This window comes from Bos grunniens, chromosome 22 (assembly GCF_055505025.1).
Source record: "Bos grunniens cultivar Pamir isolate PY7600 chromosome 22, Bosgru_T2T1.0, whole genome shotgun sequence".
Taxonomy (NCBI): Eukaryota; Metazoa; Chordata; class Mammalia; order Artiodactyla; family Bovidae; genus Bos; species Bos grunniens.
In genome coordinates, this window is record NC_141186.1 from 32,711,869 (window position 1) to 32,733,305 (window position 21,437).

The 21,437-nt window shown below is 40.3% G+C and overlaps 1 protein-coding gene across 14 annotated transcripts in view; it reads left to right on the forward strand.

Annotated features, from left to right (window-relative positions):
* Window positions 1-21,437, forward strand: part of FRMD4B (FERM domain containing 4B) — a 358,959-nt gene that overhangs the window by 323,135 nt on the left and 14,387 nt on the right. For 8 of the 14 annotated variants that reach the window (XM_086366868.1, XM_086366869.1, XM_086366865.1 and 5 more), the window contains 8 exons: window positions 10,631-10,707; window positions 12,521-12,659; window positions 13,142-13,283; window positions 14,191-14,324; window positions 14,420-14,539; window positions 15,968-16,196; window positions 19,001-19,057; window positions 20,560-20,707. In XM_086366868.1, the coding sequence (XP_086222994.1) occupies window positions 10,631-10,707; window positions 12,521-12,659; window positions 13,142-13,283; window positions 14,191-14,324; window positions 14,420-14,539; window positions 15,968-16,196; window positions 19,001-19,057; window positions 20,560-20,707 (1,046 nt within the window). Of the gene's footprint in view, window positions 1-8,847; window positions 9,412-10,630; window positions 10,708-12,520; window positions 12,660-13,141; window positions 13,284-14,190; window positions 14,325-14,419; window positions 14,540-15,967; window positions 16,197-19,000; window positions 19,058-20,559; window positions 20,708-21,437 lie in introns of those variants that run through there. The other 6 variants (XM_086366871.1, XM_086366864.1, XM_086366870.1 and 3 more) reach the window with 4 other exon arrangements.

The following is a 21,437-nucleotide window of genomic DNA, read 5'->3' on the forward strand; positions in this document are numbered from 1 at the left end:
TGCAAGATTATAACATCACATCTGAAAACCTGAGTATGCACCATTGGGTTGTTGTTGTTGTTCAGTCACTAAGTCGTATCCAACTCTTTGCAACCCCATGAACTTCAGCACGCCAGTCTTCTCTGTCCTCCAGTATCTCCTGAAGTTTGCTCAAACTCATGTTCATTGACTCGGTGATGCCATCCAACCATCTCATCCTCTGTCACCTCCTTCTCCTCCTGCCTTCAATCTTTCCCAACATCAGAGTCTTTTCCAGTAAGCCAGCTCTTCACATCAGGTGGCCAAAGTATTGGAGCTTCAGCTTCATCATCAATCCTTCTCTTGAATATTCAGTGTTAATTTCCTTTAGAATGGACTGGTTTGATCTCCTTGCAGTCCAAGGGGACTCTTAAGAGTCTTCTCCAGCACCCAATTCGAGAGCATCAATTCTTTGGCAGTCAGCCTTCTTTGTAGTCCAACTCTCACATCTGTACATGACTACTGGAAAAACTGTGTCTTTGACTATATGAGCCTTTGTCAGCAAAGTGATATTTTATGGAATTTTAGTTCAGCACACCAGACACTGAGAGCATGGCCTCTTAATATCTTATCAGTTGCTTTAAGTCCCTCTAGGAGGTAACGTTTGCATTTAGAAAACAATCCGGACAGCTATTTATTTCTAAAGGCATTACCTAGTTGAGAAAGAGAGAACTCCAAAAATCATTATTTTATTGCAAAACTTTTATCATCTTCTTCAACACACACCACCTACCAAAGTGGAAGTGAAAGTTAAGTTGCTCAGTCGTGTCCGACTCTTTTCGACCCCATGGACTGTAGCCTACCAGGCTCCTCCCTCCATGGGATTCTCCAGGCAAGAGTACTGGAGTGGGTTGCCATTTCCTTCTCCAGGGGATCTTCCCGACCCAGGGATTGAACCCAGGTCTCCTGCATTCCAGGCAGATGCTTTAACCTCTGAGCTACCAGGGAAGCCTACCAAAGCATAGTTATATTACTAACAGTGATGAGTCAGCTTTTCTCAGTCTCTGAACTATCGATGTTGGGGGCCAGATCATTCTGTCCTGCACATGATCTGATATTCAGCAGTATTCCTGGCCTCTAACCACAAGATGCTAGAAACAGCCTCCCCTCCAGTGTGAGAACCGAAAGTATCTCCAGACATGGCCAGATGTTCTGGCGGTTGTGGGTGAGGGTGGGAAGTGAAGCAAAATCATCATTGGTTGAATAAGTAAGTAAAATATGAGAGACTCAGAGTCCTTTTCCTACAAATGGCTACTGTAATTGCTGCTCTTTTTTCCTGTGAGGTAGAACTGGGAATTACTCCTTTTTCCTCCTCTTTTCGGTTAACATAACAAATCTCCATAGAGTATTCTTCTCAGATGAGAAAGGTGGGACACTGGGGACTTTGGAGCCATCCTTGTGCTTGAGTGTGAATCTCAGATCTGCACCTATTTTGCTTTATGTCCTTGCTCTGTCTACTTAAGTACCTCTGAGCCCCAGTATTCTCTTCTGTGAAATGGAGCTAAATGCAGTACCTCCCTATAAGGTTGTTGGGAACACTCACTCTCAGTCACATAAATATTTCACTGGTCAAAGTGGCTGGCTGAACAGAAGGTAGGTCAATTTGGCTTTCTCAAAGCTCATTATCCTACAAAATTCTAATTTTCTGGTACTCCAGAAGGCAAACAACACTGTCTTCCAACAGCACAAGAGACAACTCTACACATGGACATTACCAGATGGTCAATACTGAAATCAGATTGATTGTTTTCTTTGTAGCTGAAGATGAAAAAAATCTCTATACAGTCAGCAAAAATAAGACCTGGAGCTTACTGTGGCTCAGATCATGAACTCCTTATTGCAAAATTCAGGCTTAAAGAAAGTAGGGGAAACCACTAGACCATTCGGGTATGACCTAAATCAAATCTCTTATGATTATACACTAGAGGTGACAAATAGATTCAAGGGATTAGATATGGTAGACAGGGTTCCTGAAGAACTATGGACAGAGGTTTGTAATATTGTACAGGAGGAGGTGACCAAAACCATCCCAAAGAAAAATGCATGAAGGCAAAGTGTTTGTCTGAGGAGAACTTAAAAATAGCTGAAAAAAGAAGAGGAGCAAAAGGCAAAGGAGAAAAGGAACAGTACATCCAACTGAATGCAGAGTTCCAGAGGTTAGCAAGGAGCGATAAGAAAGCCTTCTTAAATGAACAATGCAGAGAAGTAGAGGAAAATAATACAATGGGAAAGACTAGAGCTCTCTTCAGGAAAATTGGAGCTACCAAGGGAATATTTCATGTAAAGATGGGCACAATAAAGGACATAAGCAGCAAGGACCTAACAGAAGCAGAGGAGATTAAGAAGAAGTGGCAAGAATACACAGAAGAACTATACAAAAAAAGGTCTTAATGACCTGGATAACCATGATGGTGTGGTCACTTCCCTAGAGCCAGACACCCTGGAGTGTGAAGTCAAGTGGGCCTTAGAAAGCATTACTATGAACAAAGCTAGTGGAGGTGATGGAATTCCAGCTGAGCTATTTCAAATGATGATGATGCTGTGAAAGTGCTAAAAGATGATGCTGTGAAAGTGCTGCACTCAATATGTCAGCAAATTTGGAAAACTCAGCAGTGGCCACAGGACTGGAAAAGAACAGCTTTCATTCTAATCCCAAAGAAAGGCAATGCCAAAGAATGTTCAAACTATCAGATAATTATACTCATCTCACATGCTAGTAAGGTAATGCTCAAAATCCTTCAAATGACGTTTTAGCAGTATGTGAATCAAGAACTTCCAGGTGTACAAGCTGGATTTAGAAAAGGCAGAGGAACCAGAGATCAAATTGCCAACATCCTTTGGATCATAGAGGAAGCAAGGGAATTCCAGGAAAAAATTTGGTTCTTCTTCATTGACTACACTACAGTCTTTGAATGTGTGGATCACAACAAACTGGAAAATTCTGAATGAGATGGGAATACCAGAGCACCTTACTTGTCTCCTGAGAAACCTTGTCTCCTGTTAGGGGTCAAGAAGCAACAGTTAGAACCAGATATGGAACAACAGGCTGGTTTAAAATGGGAACGGAGTACAATGAGGCTGTATATTGTCAGTCTGCTTAGTTAACTTATATGCAGAGTCTACCATGTGAAATGCTGGGTTGGATGAATCACAAGCTGGAATAAGATTGGTGGGAGAAATATCAACAACATCAGATATGCAGAGGATACTATTTCTGCTTGCTAATGGCAGAAAGCGAAGAGGAACTAAAGAGCCTCTTGGTGAAGGTGAAAGAGGAGAGTGAAAAAGCTGGTTTAAAATTCAGCATTCAAAAAACTAAAACCATGGCATCCATTCCCATCACTTCATGGCAAATAGATGGGGAAAAAGCGGAAACACTGATTTCCATTTTCACTTCCAGTGAAAAAAACACATATTTTATTTTCCTGGGCTCCAGAATTGCTAAGGATGGTGTCTGCAGCCACAAAATTAAAAGACACTTGCTCCTTGGAAAAAAAGTTATGACAAACTTAGACAGCATATTAAAAAGCAGAGATATCACTTTGCCAGCAAAGGTCCATATAGTCAAAGCTAAGCTATGGTCTTTCCAGTAGTCCTGTACGAATGTGAGAGCTGGACCATAAAGAAGGCTGAGCACCAAAAAATTGATGCTTTTGAACTGTGGTACTGGAGAAGATGCTTGAGAGTCCCTTGGACTGCAAGGAGATCAAGCCAGTCAATCCTAAAGGAAATCAACTCTAAATATTCATTGGTAAGACTGATGCTGAAGCTCCAAAAGTTTGGCCACCTGATACAAAGAGCCAGCTCATTGGAAAAGACCCTGATTTGGAGAAAGATTGAAGGCAGGAGGAGAAGGGGGTGACAAAGAGTGAGATAGTTGGATGACATCACTGACTCAATGGACATGAGTCTGAGCAAACTCCAGAAGATAGTGAAGGACAGGGAAACCTGGCTTGCTGCAGTCCATGGGGTTGCAAAGAGCTAGACAGGAGTGAGCAACTAAACAACAGCAACAAGCTGGCTTGTGGGTACTAAGAGTATACACATCAAGCGTAACTTTTTTTACATGAATAAAGTAAGTAATACTTTGATTTCTTTTGCTTCAAGTTATAGCAGGGGAATTACTCTGAGTCATTACTTGATGTACAGTCATACACCACGGCTGTGACTATCCCAAATTTAGTCATTTCCAGGTGAATCTGCAGTTAAATGATTAACCTGTGTTATAAGTGCTATTTAAAAAAAAAAGTTTCTGATGACATCTTTCCTATCATTACCTAGTGTTAAAACTTTGGACCCCGTCAGCTTTCAGCCCATCAAGATTCACACAGACAGTTGAATCCGTTCTGTCCAAGACTTTTCCGCGTCTTTCAGTACTCCAAAGGTCCCCCTTGCTGGTGCACACTTCTCGGCATTTTTTATGTGTTAGGGCATGTCCCTTCTTTTTCTGAGTGCTTCAGACCAGAGGGAGCTTGCTAGCTTGCTGCCATGAGTCTCCCTGTGGGCGTGCCCTTGACCTGTCCCCATGTCCCTCCTCTATGACCTTGGCAATACAGAAACAGTGGACAGATTTCCTACCTAGAGGGTGTAGCAGGAAACGACCAATGAAATCAAAAGAGATAGAGCAGTTTTTACAGAGGCTGACGCTCATGGCTTTGGAAACCTGAGGGACACAGATGTGTCAACAGAATAACTCGACTGTTTCTCATCAGTGGAAAGACAGATATGGGATCAAGACAGCTCTGTTTTTAGTTCTAGTTCTGCTATTAAGTGGGCTTCCCTGGTGGCTCAGATGGTAAAGAATCTGTCTGCAATGCAGGAGACCGGGTTTGATCTCTATATTGGGAAGATCCCCTAGAGAAGGAAATGGCAACCCACTCCAGTATTCTTCCCTGGGAAATCCCATGGATGGAGAAGCCTGGCAGGCTATAGTCCACAGGGTCACAGAGTCCCACGACTGCTATTAAGTGGCTCTTCTCCGTTTTCAGAAAAGATGATAAAATAAGGGAATTGGACTGAGAGTCCTTAATGGATACAACTGACTGTATCACTTACTGAATGTTGATTATGAGCCAGGCACTGTGCTAAGTGCTTTGTGAACATAATCTCAACTAAACCCTTCCAACAATCCTCTGAGGCAGGCATTGTTGGTCCCATTTTACAGATGAGGAAACTGAAACTCAGGAAAGTTAATCAACTTGCCAAATAAAGCACATGTATTGAAATCAGCATGTATGCGAAGGCACTCTGATATGGTCCAGTTGGTGCAGTAAGCATCACAAGGGAGGGGACCTGATCATTATTTTCCAACAAGAACAGGACTTTGCATGTACAAGGTGGACAAGGTATATTTGTTAATTGAAGAAGAGTGTGTAAAGGACAAGAGCTACTTAAGTATGTGACTTCTGGTTTCTTAAAAGTCCTCCTGCTTTTCCTTATAGTCTTTTTTTCTAAAGTTTGTGATCTCAGATATTTAGGAATCACTGTGATTGTAGGATAGGAAGGGGAAAGGTGATTTCTTCCAGTTCTTTGAGTCTATAATGGTGGGGTCTAACTAAATATGAATTATAGGTTTCAACAAAATGCCTTAATTATTCAACCCGTGCATCTCATTAAAGCGTAATTGTTGTTTAGTTGCTTGGTTATTTCTGACTCTCTGCAACCCCATGGTCTGTAGCCCACCAGGCTCCTCTGTCCGTGGGATTTCCCAGGCAAGAATACTGGAGTGGGTTGCCATTTCCTTCTCCAGGGGATCTTCCTGACCCAGGGATCAAACCCAAGTCTCCTGAATTGGCAGGCAGATTCTTTACTGCTGAGCCTCCAGGGAAGCCCCAAAGTGTAATAATGTGTGGCAATTATTCTAAAACTGTCAACTTCCTTTACATCTAAGGATAAAGGGAATAGATTCTGACTATGATTTTATATACACGTTCACTTTTAAAATGGGATTTGATTCAGCTTTGGTTTTCTGTGTCACTTATTACATCTTTGACACTTTGTTTTTCTAAGACAAGGTGATTTGTAACCTAAGGAAACATTCTTTTCCTATTGTAGTTTTTTTTAAATTATCTCTTTGCTACTATCACTGTTCTTATTGCTCCTCTTTGACTTTTTCAGTTGTATCTCTATTTGTTTTGTAATCTCTAAGTTAATCCTAACTATTATTTCATCTCTTGCTATCTTCTTCCTTGTTTTGATGCTAAAGGGCACAACTAATCATTCTATATGAGCATAGAGTAGACTCTTCAAAACTGTCACCCACCAGGCTCCTCTGTCTATGGAATTTTCCCGGCAAGATTACTGGAATGGGTTTCCATTTCTTCAGGGGATCTTCCCAACCCAGGACTCAAACCTGCATCTCTTTCATCTCCTTTTTTGGCAGGTGGATTCTTTACCACTGCATCACCTGGGAAGCCCAGAACGAAGTCTGGAAGACCTAATTTATAGTTTTATTGTCACCATACAAGGATTTCCTTTCGTCACTAACACCATGAATTCTAAACAGAACACAATTTCAAATTCAACCCTATTAGTGAGTGCCACATAAACAACAATAAATACTAATTAATGATTGTCATTAGGCTGGTTTAACAGTCACTTTAGGAAACAGTCCAGTTTCATGCTCTTAACTCTGTGTGGCAAAGCAAATACAATTCTTCTCTCACCCTCACCCCCCTGCAAATCTCCAAGAGTGGGAATTTTGTTTTGGCAAAAAAAAATTCTTTCTATTTTAATATGAAAATTACAAATTTTCTCTATACATATACATGCATAAAATATATATATAGTGGTGTTGGTGGTTTAGTTGCTAAGTCGTGTCCAACTCTTGTGACCCCGTGGATTGTAGCCTGCCAGGCTCCTCTGTTCACAGGATTCTCCAAGCAAGAATACTGGAGTGGGTTGCCATTTCCTTCTCCAGGGGATCATCCCGACCCAGGAATTGAACCTAGGTCTGCCTGCGTGGCAGGCAGATTTCTTTTCCGACTGAACTATGAGGGAAGATTCAATATATATAGTAGCCTTGTTCTATCCTGTAAGACAGCATACCCTATAATAGTGCTTCTCTGTACGGGGCCCAGTAAAGCATACTTAGCTCATTTGTGCCTTCCTTTGAACCTTGATCTTTTTCCTTAAATGGTTTCTTGCAATTCTTCTTCATCTTTCAGGTGATTTATTTAGAGTTGTTTAGTCACTCAGTCGTGTCTGACTGTTTGCAACCCCATGGGCTGTAGCCCACCAGGCTTCTCCGTTCATGGAATTTTCCAGACAGGATTACTGGAGTGGTTTATTAACATGTCAGGCCATTTCTCTCTCTCTCTCTCTTTTTCACTGCACTGTGCAGCTTGACTTGCAGGGATCTTAGTTCCCCCATCAAGGATTGAATCCCAGGCCACAGCAGTAAAAGCACCAAATCCTAACCACTAGACCACCAAGAGAAGCTTCCCTTATGACTCAGAGGTAAAGAATCTGCCTGCAATGCAGAAGACTTGGGTTTGATCCCTGGGTCGGGAAGATCCCCTGGAGAACAGAATGGCAACCCACTCCAGTATTCTTGCCTGGGAAATTTCATGGACAGAGGAGCCTGGTGGGCTACAGTCCATGGGGTCACAGAGAGTCAGACATGACTGAGCGTGCATACACTGGAGGCCACCAGGGAATTCCCCATCAGGCCATTTCTCTTAAATAGAGACCCCAGCAAGTCAGGTCAGCCTGGTGGATATCTTTCTAACGTTTTCCCCTTATCCTTCCACTGGCCTAAAATCTTGAGTGATTTTGACCAAAGAGGGACCTTGTATTTACCCTATAAGGAAAACACTGGCCTAAAGGACAGGAATGCAGATTGGGCAATTGACTGCTCGTGCCAGGTGCGTTCCTGGGCGTGTTGAATGAGTAAAGGAATCCACTTCACCTCAGCTTCACTGCCATTTTCCGAGCCTCATCCCGGCTCTCTGAGATCTAGAACTCCAAGATAGTTTAAAAGCACGATGGAAGAATGGTTTCAGAAATTTGACAAGCTAGCTTATTTCCAGCTGCCAGCTAGATCAAGTGCCACTACAGTTAGAAGTGTTTTCCTTGCTACTTCAAACAGTGATAAGAATCACACAGGTAATACATGTCTAAATTAGACGATTCCCAATGGTTAGGAAGTGGAAATCTCACTCTTGTATGAAACAGACCGACCTTTGTTTATTTTATACAAACTTCTATAATTTTTAGAAATTAAAAAAAAAAAAACAGGAATACCAAGAATGTGACAACACCTGCATAACCACTTAAACTGATGATAACAAATATTTTGTTATATTGACTTCATCTTATTTTTATTAATAAAATAAACATGACTAGTAATGCTGAAGTTTGTGGTGCCATGAACCCCTTGTACATTCTACTGTCCTGAACCGCTGTCATGAATGAAGTTTGTGCCATTCCTGTTCACTTTTATACTATTACAGGCACATATGTGAAATCACATTTTGCAAAAACTCCAGGGATCAAACTCACGCAGTGAAAGCGCCAGGTCCTAACTACTGGGCCGCCAGGGAATTCCCCCAACCCCTCTCCCCCATCACAACAACTTTTTAAGATTTAAGTTGGGGAAATGGCTTTGCCTTTCAGACTTAAAAATGCAGTCTCATTCCCATAACTTCATTTGCAAACCCAGTTGCCATCTCATTTTTTCAAATTCTTTAAAATTAGCTGAAACCTTTCACTGTTTAAGTAGGGTTTTTGCTGCAGGGGGCTGTCTGTTCTCAACGCTGGGATGTGCCGAATGGAGAGCCTTGTGTTTCACGTTTGTAAGTGATAAGAGGGGGAGGTGGCAGCTTTACAGAGATCAGGTTTCAAGTCCAGCCCTAGTTTTTATGTGTGTGGGAATGGACGCAAAGGAAAACACAGCTGAGCTGCATTGTGGCTCTTCCTGTCGAACCTGTTCACGGCCAGGGTGAGTAAACCAGGAGCAGCGTCTCCTTCGCCCAGCCTCCAGTGAAATTTGTGCCTGGATTCAAAGCAACTGACTTCCCAGGAAATACCATCTGAATCTCCCCCATACCCCGTGTGGAAAGTGCGTCTCTCTCCCGGGGGAAATCTGCCAGAGAGAACTTGGCTGTCCTCTCCCAGATGGAGGAAGGAATGGAACCGGGGTGGTGTCACTTGGAGGAATTGCTGATGTCAGTAGCGTGTCAGCCGTGGGAGGCTCGGTTTGTGAAACTGAGTTACACCTAAGTGTCTTAGGAAACTCTGTGCAGAACTCACCGGAGCTGCCCGGCTGGGACAGGAGGGAGAGGGGGAGGGAGAGAGCACCTCGGAGATCCCCTTCCCCTTGGTATCTCACTTTTGGAACCTTGGGATTAAAAGACATGAAAGCCTGGAAACTACAGAAGTTTTAGGAAATCGGTATGTACCTTTAAGCTCCCACGAATTCCTCTTTCTACCTGGGCGAGGGTTATAGTTAGACGCTAGGTGCTCAGACGACAAAGCGCTGTGTTCTCAGTGGGTGATGGTTTATTTCACTGTTTGAGGTGGAGGGTCCAGTTTGAACAGGTCTGTCTCCCAGCTGTATGTGCGTGGGAACCATCAGCTTGTGCTGTTTCTTTTAGATAAGGTTGGTGAAAAGTCTTGGTTCCTGTACCCCAGGAAATGGTTTTGCTGGTGGTGCATTGCGGAGAAGTTATTTTCTTAATGATTAGAATGTTTTATGAAGATTCTTTGAACGTAAGTTAAAAATCCAGCTAAAGTCTAATAATGGAATGAAATTGCTGTGCTAGTATTTCTCTGACCAAGACTGGGGTGGAGAAGAGGAATTCCCAACTACGAAGTCAAAGTTCAAAGGACAAGCTGGGTCTCAGGCTAATGTGAAGGGTTGGGAATGAACCCAGAAAATGCAGGAGGGCCCACTCAGTTCTGTGAATGAGCTGCTTTTTACAAGTTAAATTTTCAGATGCCCATTGCTAGTAAGTTGTATTTCTCCCACCCAACTGGCAGATAACACCTGGTGCGGCATTAGAGTATCAACAGTGGGAATATGTTGATGAATTCTCTTACAAAAACTGGAAGCTTTAGCTCAGAAACCAAGAGAGCAGTGTCAGCATTCACTCCCATCCCGCCGAGCCTCCAATTTCTAGCACTCAAGTTTCTGTGGCATTTAGGGGAACTCTTGTACGTGGGGAAATTATCACTGAGAATCACCCTTGCTTGGGGTTCCGTTTTACTTTCACTTTGCATTCTTTTGAAATTTAATCTGTGGTCTTATTGAAACATCCCTTTGAATCTCTTTCCATTTAAATATGAAGTCAACATCTTTGATCAGAAGGCATGTGCTTACTGGAATCTACAATTTCCTTACTCACTCTTTTATTTAGTTGAGTCAAAGGAAAAATAGTATGCATGTTCCCCACAGTTGCTTGGTTTTATTGTTCGGGAAACAGTGATAAAGTGAAGATTACTGTCAAAAGAAGGAATAAACTGGTTTCACGCTATAGTTGGTTTGTGAAAAGGCATATGCCTAATCTCAAACTTAATTCTTGATTTTTTTATTATTAAGCTGATTTCTAGACTTAGTAAAAGTTAACATTAATTAAAGCTGTGTTGCATTTTTGTTTTCTTCATTTCTTAGTTATTCCAATGGAAACAGCTGGAGAACTTATATTTCCGTGAGAAAAAGTTTGCTGTTGAAGTTCATGATCCACGGAGGTGAGAATAAAAGCCTTTTTTTCTGTACGGGTCCAATGACTAGCCACATATGCTGCTATGAATATTCATGTGCACATGTTTTCATTTCTCTTGGGTGCATACCTAGGAGTAGAATTGCTTGATCAAATCGTAACTCTCTTTGACCTTCTGAGGAACTGTCAGACTGTTTTCCAAAGCAGCTATCCCCTTTTACATCCCTACCAAAACTCTGCATGGTTTCATTTTCTCCACATCCTCTAATATTTGTTATTTTTTCTGTGTGTGTGTGTAAATAGCCATCCTGATGGTGTGCAGTGATAACTCATACTGGTTTAGATTTGCTCACCGAGCATCTTTTCATGGACTCATCGGCCATTTGTCTACCTTTTTTAGAGAAATGTTTATTCAGATCCTTTGCTCATTTTTAAGTTTGCTATTCTTGGTCACTTAAAAAAGTTCCTAAATTATCAACATGAATTAAAGTCAAGATTGTAGGCTCTCCAAGTTCCTCAGAGGAATTCCTTATCAGCTCGCAGTGGTTGCTTTTCAGATATAAGTTTATGGATATTTGGAGGTCAGAGGGATGGAGGAAACAGCTGTGGCAAAAAGATGACCTGGAGATACAAGGCAGATTCCTACAAGGAACACTGGTGCTCTTCTCCCCACAACCCTGCCCCCCATCTTTGCTTCTCTTGCTCTGTCCTCTGACCCTCTCTCTTTTCATCCAGTACATAAGCAGTAATCTGGGCCAGTTTCGGACATGCATATTATCAGACAATATTATTATGCTCATCCTCTGATAGTGCCAAAGCCAGACAATAGCTAGATCTGAGATGCTCTCTTTCCTTGGAGGAAGGTGCTGATCCCACAGGTCATGATCGCTTGATCTTTAAAGTAACACATTTATTCTCACCTTTTTGTGATGGTTGCACATCGCACATCTGTGGTCTTTAATTTGATGTTTTTAGTACAGCCTCCAATGTGGCTAATTCTCATCTGCTATGAAATAATTTTTAATTTCTATTATTTCCAGTATCATGCTTCTGTGCAGAGTACAGAATGTTTATATTTATGTACACAAGTCTACTAGACTTAGGTTTTTCTAAAATATTATATGGTTGACATATTAATAATCATTTTCTCTTAATTACTTTAAAAATTTTCATTTTGTATTAGAGCATAATTGTTTAACAATGTTGTGTTAGTTTCATGCGTACAGCAAAGTGATTCAGTTATACATATACATGTGTCTATTCTTTTTCTAATACTCTGTCTATTTTCTCATCTGCTTTTGAAGATGTGTGTTTGTATTGTTTAATATACTGCTTTTATGAGGAGATACCCAAGTGTGATTGGCTTTCTCATAAAAAGGAGACAATCAGAGGCTTGGTCCTTGAAGGCAAGGGTGTGGCAGAGGAAAAACAATTAAGGAGATACTTTGTTACAATGTTACCCACTGGGTACATTTGATATGCTGCTGCTGCTGCTGCTGCTGCTGCTGCTGCTAAGTCACTTCAGTCCTGTCAGACTCTGTGCGACCCCATAGATGGCAGCCCTGTGCAACCCCATAGATGGCAGCCCACCAGGCTCCCCCGTCCCTGGGATTCTCCAAGTAAGAACACTTGAGTGGGTTGCCATTTCCTTCTCCAATGCCTGAAAGTGAAAAGTGAAAGTGAAGTCGCTCAGTCGTTTCCGACTCTTAGCGACCCCATGGTCTGCAGCCTACCCGGCTCCTCTGTCCATGGGATTTTCCAGGCAAGAGTACTGGAGTGGGGTGCCATTGATGTTATGCTGGGCCAGAAACAAATCATGAGTGCTTTCCTTAATCTTTTAGGATTTCAGTATCCAGAAGAACTTTTGGGCAGAGTGGCCTCTTCGTGCAAACGTGGTATGCGAACTCCTCTCTCATCAAGTCCATCTGGGTAATGGCAATTAGTCAGCATCAGTTTTACTTGGACCGGAAGCAAAGCAAAGTAAGTAACTGAAAGTATTTCTATAAGGACAAAGTCCCATCCCTCATTTACTTTCCATTCAGAAGATAAACTTTCTTAGAAAAGATGCAACCTCATGGGTTTTTGTTTCTTGAGTCTTGTGGGGTTTTTTTTTAACTTTACTACCAGTTGTTTTAAGTTTTCTTACATTTAACAGATGGGCAACCTATAGCCTGCTCTGAAAGTTGTAAGATTCGCCAACTTTTAGGCATTGTGTGAGTCTGTGCACTCATGACTTTTTTATGTTAATGATTGAACTATACCATGAGGAAGAATCATGCGTGATTAACAAAACATTTTAGTGACAAAGCTGAAGTCTGAATCTTTTTCCGAAAAATATCACTATAGTATATAAAAGTTCTGTATCGTCCTTTGTGTTGACATTTTTATTCCATATTAACTGAATCGTTTTATTAATTTAAAATAGGTGTGACTGAATGAATTCCCTTTCCATGTTGTGTTAGGCAAAAATCCCTTCAGCCAGGAGTTTAGACGATATCGCAATGGACTTGACGGAGACAGGAGCACCAAGGGTCTCCAAACTGGTGACACTCGAGGCGAAAAGCCAGTTCATTATGGCAAGCAACGGCAGTTTAATTTCCTCAGGTAATATTTTTGGATTAGAGAGTGTGCGAGCCATCTATATCTTAATGTACTTTTATTTTTTTTGGTTGTAAACCACTTTTAAATGTATCTTTTAACCCGTTATTTCCAGAATAAGTAAGCATATGAGAGAACCTATAGTATACAGCAGTTTTGAATAAAATTTTGAAATTAGTTTTTAAAAGAATATGAAGCAAGTTAAGTTATAAAGTTCAGGTTGTATAATTAACACTAGATGCTCAGACAGTGAGTGCCTTGGGGTAGCTTGCAAGAACATTTTCTCCCCATCAGGTCCAGAAGCTTTTTCTTTCTCCAGTGTGTAGTTTTTGATACAGACAGTCATCTAATTTTCCATTTAACATAAAATCAACCATGATTACAACCCTTGAACTCCATCTTACCCCCAAAGTGATTTTTGCTCCCAAACCCTTACTCTGCAGACATTTATATGAGAGTATCACTAAGTATACATAAGTCACTAAAAATATTCTCATCTAAATCCCATTGTCAGCTTGTGAATCTGAAACACAGAATATCCCTTTGCCTTGCTTACTTTCCAAAAGAACATTCCAAACAACTATCTCCAGGAACATCTTACCTTCTCTCTTGCTCAGAAAAATGAATTTTTTCATTGAGTGTGTCTAAAACATTAAACATTTTATCATTGCTTCCCAAATGACTGAACCGAAATGCAAAAGGCATATATTATTACCAGGTTCTGTTGGATGCCCAGAAGCATGAGAAAATGTTCTCCAGTTTCCTTTTATTATGTTCAGAAACAAGGAGAAAAGAAAGAAACTATTATTAAATAGCAGGTTTGGCTTAAAAATCCTTTGTCCTCTGAAAAGGAAGGAAACATGCCTGTATAAACCTTCCCTGCCCTCCCTCCCCACCCCCCCATCACCTCCAGGTTCTCAAGACTCAGAAGTCAGTGAGGAGCAAAAGAGAGAGAAGATCCTTGAACTCAAGAAGAAGGAAAAACTGTTGCAAGAAAAGCTCCTGAAGAAAGTTGAAGAGCTTAAGAAGATCTGTTTGCGGGAGGCTGTGAGTGTCTTCTGCTTTGGGGAACATTTCAAATTGTGTTTGACAGTTCCAGCCAGGGTCAGTAATCTCCCTCTTGGTTCTGTCCTGTTTTATAGGAGCTCACAGGCAAAATGCCCAAGGAGTATCCTCTGAATGTAGGTGAGAAACCTCCTCAGGTCAGAAGGCGTATAGGTACCGCGTTCAAATTAGATGACAACTTGCTGCCAAGTGAAGAGGTATGGGCACCCGTTCTGAGCACTTCTGTCAACAGTGAGGCAGAAAAGCTGTCAGTTGAATGTAGCTGACTTGTTCCTTTGGGTTTTGGGTTACTGCTGTACATTTTTATCTCACCAGCTAAAGGTGATCATGGAGACCAAGTTGAATTCTTTCCTTCATGCACAGTTTAGTTAATGTTGAGTTCTCATGACTTTACTCCTCCAAACAGAGAGAGTATTAAATGAACTCTATTTCTAAATTGAGAAACATTATTTTAAGAATTAATAATTCAGCACTAGAGTCTCCCACTTAAAACCAAGTAGCCTTTGGCAAATCATTGACCTCTCTGAAGTCTCAATTCTCTGGTTTTCTCATCAATAAAATGGGGGTAATGATTGTTCTTCCCTCTGAGAGATGCAAGGAGTATTCAGTGAGATAACACACGTATAACACTTTAGGTATAATAAAGTTAAAAGATTTGTTAGGCAATATAGATGATACTTTCCTATTTGTATGTCATCAGACACTATGACCCTATTCATGTTTCTTGTAGAAATTTGGCCATCTTGGCTTTAGAAAATAGTAGTGGTTTCCATTCATAATAAAGTTAGCATTGCTGTTGTTGTTTTTTTTTTTGATGGTTTTTCTTTTTCTTTTTAATTTTATTTTGTTTTTAAACTTTATATAATTGTATTAGTTTTGCCAAATATCAAAATGAATCCATCACAGGTATACATGTGCTCCCCATCCTGAACCCTCCTCCCTCCTCCCTCCCCATACCATCCCTCTGGGTCGTCCCAGTGCACTAGCCCCAAGCATCCAGTATCGTGCATTGAACCTGGACTGGCATCTCGTTTCATACATGATATTTTACATGTTTCAATATTTTAGCATTGCTGTTTATTAAGTGTTCAGTGTATACCCAGCTCTGAGCTAAGCAATGCACATACATTGTTTCCTTTCATCTTCACCATAGTTTCATAAAGTGGATGTTACATCCATTTTACAAGTAAAAAAAACTGAAGCATTAAAAATTAAGTAATATATCCAGGGCCATGCAACCAGGAGTTACCCAGAAAGAATGGATATTTTATCCATTTATCTGTTTTTATCCAGTTTATCTGTTTCTGAAGCTGTGCATATGACTATAACATTCTCTGGCTATGAATCTTGGGTGAAGGATCCCTTCTTGAAAAATATGATCCTCATCTAACCAGTTGAATGAATGGAAGGTCAATTCCCTTCTTTGAAAAGGAAAGAGAATTGGACTGTTAAAGTAAATGGAGGGAGGTCTTATCTTCTAGGAAGGTGTTTGAGAATACCTAAGGAGTAAAACTTAGGAAGATTTCATTCACAAAGAGCATCTGATGTGAGAATGCATGAGAAAGAGAAATTTTATTATCAAGGACATATGAGAGTGACCGTGTATCTCCTGCATGTGAATGCAGGATCCTGCTTTGCAAGAACTGGAGAGCAATTTCCTAATACAGCAAAAGCTGGTTGAGGCTGCGAAGAAGCTTGCCAATGAGCCCGACCTTTGCAAAACCGTGAAGAAAAAACGAAAGCAAGATTACACGGATGCAGTGAAAAAGCTTCAGGAGATTGAAAATGCTATAAATGAGTATCGCATTAGATGTGGAAAGAAACCCAGCCAGAAAGCAACAGTTATCTTACCAGGTTAGTAACTAGTGAGGTTTTTTTGAGTCACCTAAGTCAGTCCTCTTGATGGAATGTACCGTTTCCAAACCAGTTCGTTTGATGAGAGAGAAAAGAATGGATTGATCCTTAAGTTTCTTAGGATAAAAATGATTCGGAATTTCATTCTTACAAGTATGTTAACTTGGTCTTCTGTGACCTTCTCATTGTTGTAAAACTATACTATTGTATTGCTTTAATTTTCAGGATGAAAGAGCTTTACACAGCAATATTAGTTCCCAATAAGAGAGATTCACCTCTAACTGGCCTGATGTCATTGCAAGAAATATATTTGAAAACACAGAGTATTAAGACAGCTGGGCCCTACATAATAGTTTCTCAGAGATTTTTAATGCGGCAGACCATATATATTTTCTAAGGACCTATCCAATATATGTGGATAGAAAAGAACTCTTACAATTACGGTTATTTATAGAGGCTATTTCGGAGAAGGCAATGGCACCTCAATCCAGTATTCTTGCCTAGAAAATCCCATTGACGGAGGGGCCTGGAAGGCTGCAGTCCATGGGGTCGCTGAGGGTCGGACACGACTGAGTGACTTCACTTTCACTTTTCACTTTCATGCATTGGAAAAGGAAATGGCAACCCACTCCAGTGTTCTTGCCTGGAGAATACCAGGGACGGGGGAGCCTGGTGGGCTGCCATCTATGGGGTCGCACAGAGTTGGACACGGCTGAAGTGACTTAGCAGCAGCATAGAGGCTATTTATGGACGTATGTTCCTGTTGTATTATGAAATGCAGAAGGCAGAATACAAAATTGTAGCCAAAACATAGTCCTGACATTGTATAAATATGTACACATAGAGACTGGTTGGGCAGGAGTTCAAAAATACTAATAGTTGTAGAATTTCATGTCAATTTTCTTCTTAATTCTCTTTAGTATTTTCAAAATTCTCAACATCATGTATCTAAAACTAATATTCAGAAAAAAATTAAACTGAAAAGTCTCATTTAGGTGGATTTCAAGTCCAACAGGCCTTCCATGTTTATTAGAATAAATTTTAGAATTGATCATTGGTTGAAATATGATTACTTCTTTTGATTCCAAGACTTTCCACCCTCCCCCCCATTTAAGCATCTGTGAAATTGGGATAATTCTTATACTAGATGAGGCATTACAGTTATGATCAGTACTTTTTCTTTTTTTTACTGGAATATCAACCAATTATACATCTTAGATTTGACAAAATATGGTAATGAGTTTTAAAGTATACTGAGCTTCAGGGCATATGATTTGAAAAGCAGAGATACAGCTTTTTAGTAAGTGAATGCATGGACATCAACACACACGTGTTTGTCAACTACAGCTGGGGAATTTAGGATGGTTTTGACTCAATGCAAAATCCAGTTGGCCTCATTGGTGGCCATTCTGGACCCATAGGAAATGGGTAGTGAGCAGGTCACTTAACTTTGATAGCCATTTGTCGTGGCCCATTCATCTCCAACTGTGTAAGATTCCAATGTTATCCTTTACAGTAACTGACATTCAGGCAGCACCGATGCCAATGGTTGAGTATATATCGGTGGATTATTTTTAAAGCCTGCCTGACAGCTGACTATACTGGCATCTCGCCTTCAAGCTCTACCCTGTGTCCCATTAAGAGACAGTCCTCTTGGCTCTGATAGAGATTAATTTTAGATTGGATGGGGAGATTCACTTCATAATGGCTTCGAAGCTTACACTGAGGTGTCACATTTGCCTGTAACCTTGCCCATCCTTGACAACTGAATATGGAAAGATTTGCCAAAGCACATCAACACATCAAAGATGTCACTTTTTAAAAAAAATTTTATTGGAGTATAGTTGTTTTATAATGTTGTGTCAGTTTTTGCTGTACAGCAAAGTGAGATGTCGCTTTTTGCCAAACCCGTTTTGTAACATTTGACAAGCACCAGTAATAATCACATTTTTATGGACATTTCCAACCACCAGACTTCTTTCACTAGAATACTGTATGTAGGTAACCAAAGTAATAAGTATAGTTAATATTTATTGAGCATTTGTCTTGTACCGGGAGCAAGGCCAAGGGCTTTACATCTATTATGTCATCGAATGCCCACCAAAGCGTTAAACACGAGGTACTATTTTCATCCCTATTTTAGAGTTGAGCCAAATGATGCTTGGAGAGATTAAGTAATTTGCCCAGGGTCTCCCAGCCAATAAGTGACAACACCAGGCTTTGAATCCAGGTCTGTTTATTTCAGTGGTTCTCAACCAGCAGCAATTTTGCATCCCTGGGAAATGTCTGCAGGCGTGTTTGATTGTCAAAACTGAGGGTGGGGAGGGTACTGATATCCAGTAGTAGAGGCTAGAGAGCCTACAGTGCAAAGGACAGCACCCCCCAACAAAGAATCATCCAGTCTAGGATGTCAGTAGTGCCACCCACTGTTAGGAAACCCTAGTCTGATTCAGAAGCTTCCGTACCACAAATGTCCTCACTCTTATCAAGAAAAAGCCCTTCTCTTCAGGAGAGAGCTCAAAAAATAAGTTAACCTAACAGTGCAGTAGATTCTCAAAGTAAGGTTCTCAAGTCTGTTCCATTGTAAGAAATAATCCAGTGTAATATTTGTATAGTAGGGAAGATGTTTATGTCTTAAGTGGTCAATGAGTCCATTCTCACAAAGTTAATTACTCCTAATGCACTGTAACTAGTTGCATTTATCTAAGTAAAACTAAGATGCACTCCATTGAGAATTGTTTTATTGAACTATTAGGGGTGTCCAAAGGCACCATTGTACTAAAGATAGTTTATTTTGTTCACAGAAGACATCATCCCATCAGAAAGCAGCTCCTTGTCTGATACTACCACCTATGATGATCGTAAGTAGCTCTCCCTTTTCAATTTAAAATGTTACATATTCTGAAATACTAAGAAAGGTTTTGAGTAGAAAAGCCTATTTATTACTCTTTTGGGAAAAGTAGAATCAACTAGCTTACATTTATGAAGAATGGTTGGGAAAGGGCTTAAGATTAGCTTTTACACAGGTTGTGCTGTGCTGCGCTTAGTCACTCAGTTGTGTCTGACTCTTTACAACCCCATGGACCGTAGCCCACCAGGCTCCTCTGTCCGTGGGTATTCTCCATGCAAGACACTGGAGTGGATTGCCATGCCCTCTTCCAGGGGATCTTCCCAACCCAGGGATCGAACCCAGGCCTCCCTTTACACAGGTTAGCTCAGCGTAAAATATAGTACCATACAAATCACATGACTTCAATGAATCAAAGTACCATAACATGAGTAAATAGGTATCTTGATAAGGCTTTGTAAGGTTCTGCAGAATTTATTTTTTTAGCTTTTAAAGTAGCTATAGATTCACAGGCAGTTGCAAAGTAATAAAGAGTCATTCACCCAGCTTTGTCCAGTGGTGACATCTTATATATTTGGTGTCTGATAACAAAACCAGGAAATGAGTGTTGTGCAGGCTACACTACCAGGAAATAATGGAAACTTTGATTTTTCACTGTCTACTTATTCTGGATAAGTGGGAGTTTATTTTCCTTAGAAGCACATATTTTAGAAATTGTGTTACATGTTACTGTGTCAGTTTCCTAGAAATAGACCTTATCTATTTTACTGACCCATGTTCAACACATTTCATGATGGAATGGATTTCATATCAAGTGGTAGAATATTTCCTTATAATCCCTTCCTTGTGCTTAAGCAGGGGAGCTGGCTATCTGTTTGATGTGATTTAAAGAATTCAGAAGCCAATAAACCCTACTGCTTTATCTTCTTCCAAATGGAATGGTTTGTGAAAGTCTTCCATTTCAGAACTCTTCCTTTTAGCTGAGGTTTGGTCATGCTTGCCACTCCTGTTTGAAAATACAAATATCAGTGAGAGACATTAACAAGCCCCTAATGACTCATCATAAATCAGTTTCATCCCTGTCAGTGATAGGATGAGTCTTTGGTCAGCCAGGGAGGCCTAAGAATGTTAAAAGTAAAGCTCGGCAAAACTGATCCAGTCCAACTTTATAGGCCAACTTCCTCTTGGCCCTTTATACACTGAGATTTTTCTGTGGTATAACTCTTGTTAAGCATCACCCATTACACCTGAGAGATTTATGTGCTCAAAGTGGCTCCTATTGAGTTGACAGAAGTTGGGTGTGTCCCCACAAGAACATTCAGTAATTTCTATTTTCTATTGTGTAAAATATAAAAATACGTTTCCTGGAACTTACGCACTTTAAAAATGACATTCTTTGGAAGAACATTTTACTCACCAGACAGATCTTCCACTTTATTGGGGGGAGGGAGGTGTTGGCAAGGCATTTGTTTACTTTTTTATTTATCTAGTTATTCATTCATTCACTTATTGCAGCCAATGATACCTTCACTCTTGCTGGGCAGCGATCAAGTTCAGTACCTCATTCTCCAAGAATTCTTCCTCCCAAGTCTCTCGGTATTGAGAGAATCCATTTCAGAAAGTCATCCATCAATGAACAGTTTGTGGATACCAGACAGTCCAGGTAAGAAGACAGATCATCAAAGAGGTGACTGCCTCACCACTGTAAGATCTTTGCTCCAAAAGAGTCAACCTATTTTTGTGTTATCCTGTTTATTCTTTCAGAAAGGGTTATCTTATAAAATCAAGCGTAGAATCTAACCCAGTTATTTGTTGTTGGCAGCAAGTGGAAGTGTCTTTAAAGAGGTCTTTTAAAAAATATTTGGCTGTTTCCTTAAAGTCTGTTTGGTTTGTATTAAATAATAGAGGCATTAACTATAAATCTGAATTTGGATATAGTGTCAAAGTTCTGTTTCATCACCCAAGGTCTCAGGAACATTTAATACAACTCTACTAGGCAATAGAACTGACTTCTAATCTTTCAAAGGAAAATGGGACTCGAGTACATTTTTAATCTGTAACTTCTTCTCAGGTGTCTCAAGTAAATATTTTTGGGACAATAACTTTTTAAAAGATGAAAGACCAGTGATTCCCAGAATTTGGCTGCATGGATCACTACTAGGTTTTTTGTTTGTTTTTTTAAATTGGGTCCAAGATAGGATTACCAGCTTTTTACTTTGCCTAATTAGTATGTTCACACAGGTAGCACTGTGATTTCATGAAAATATGACACATATCCAAAATACAGTCATTGTTGTAGTAATAATAAGATGAACATTTGTTGAGCACTTAGTATGTGCCAGACACTGTTCCAAGTGTTTAACATATAATAACAAATTTAGTCGTAAGAAAAT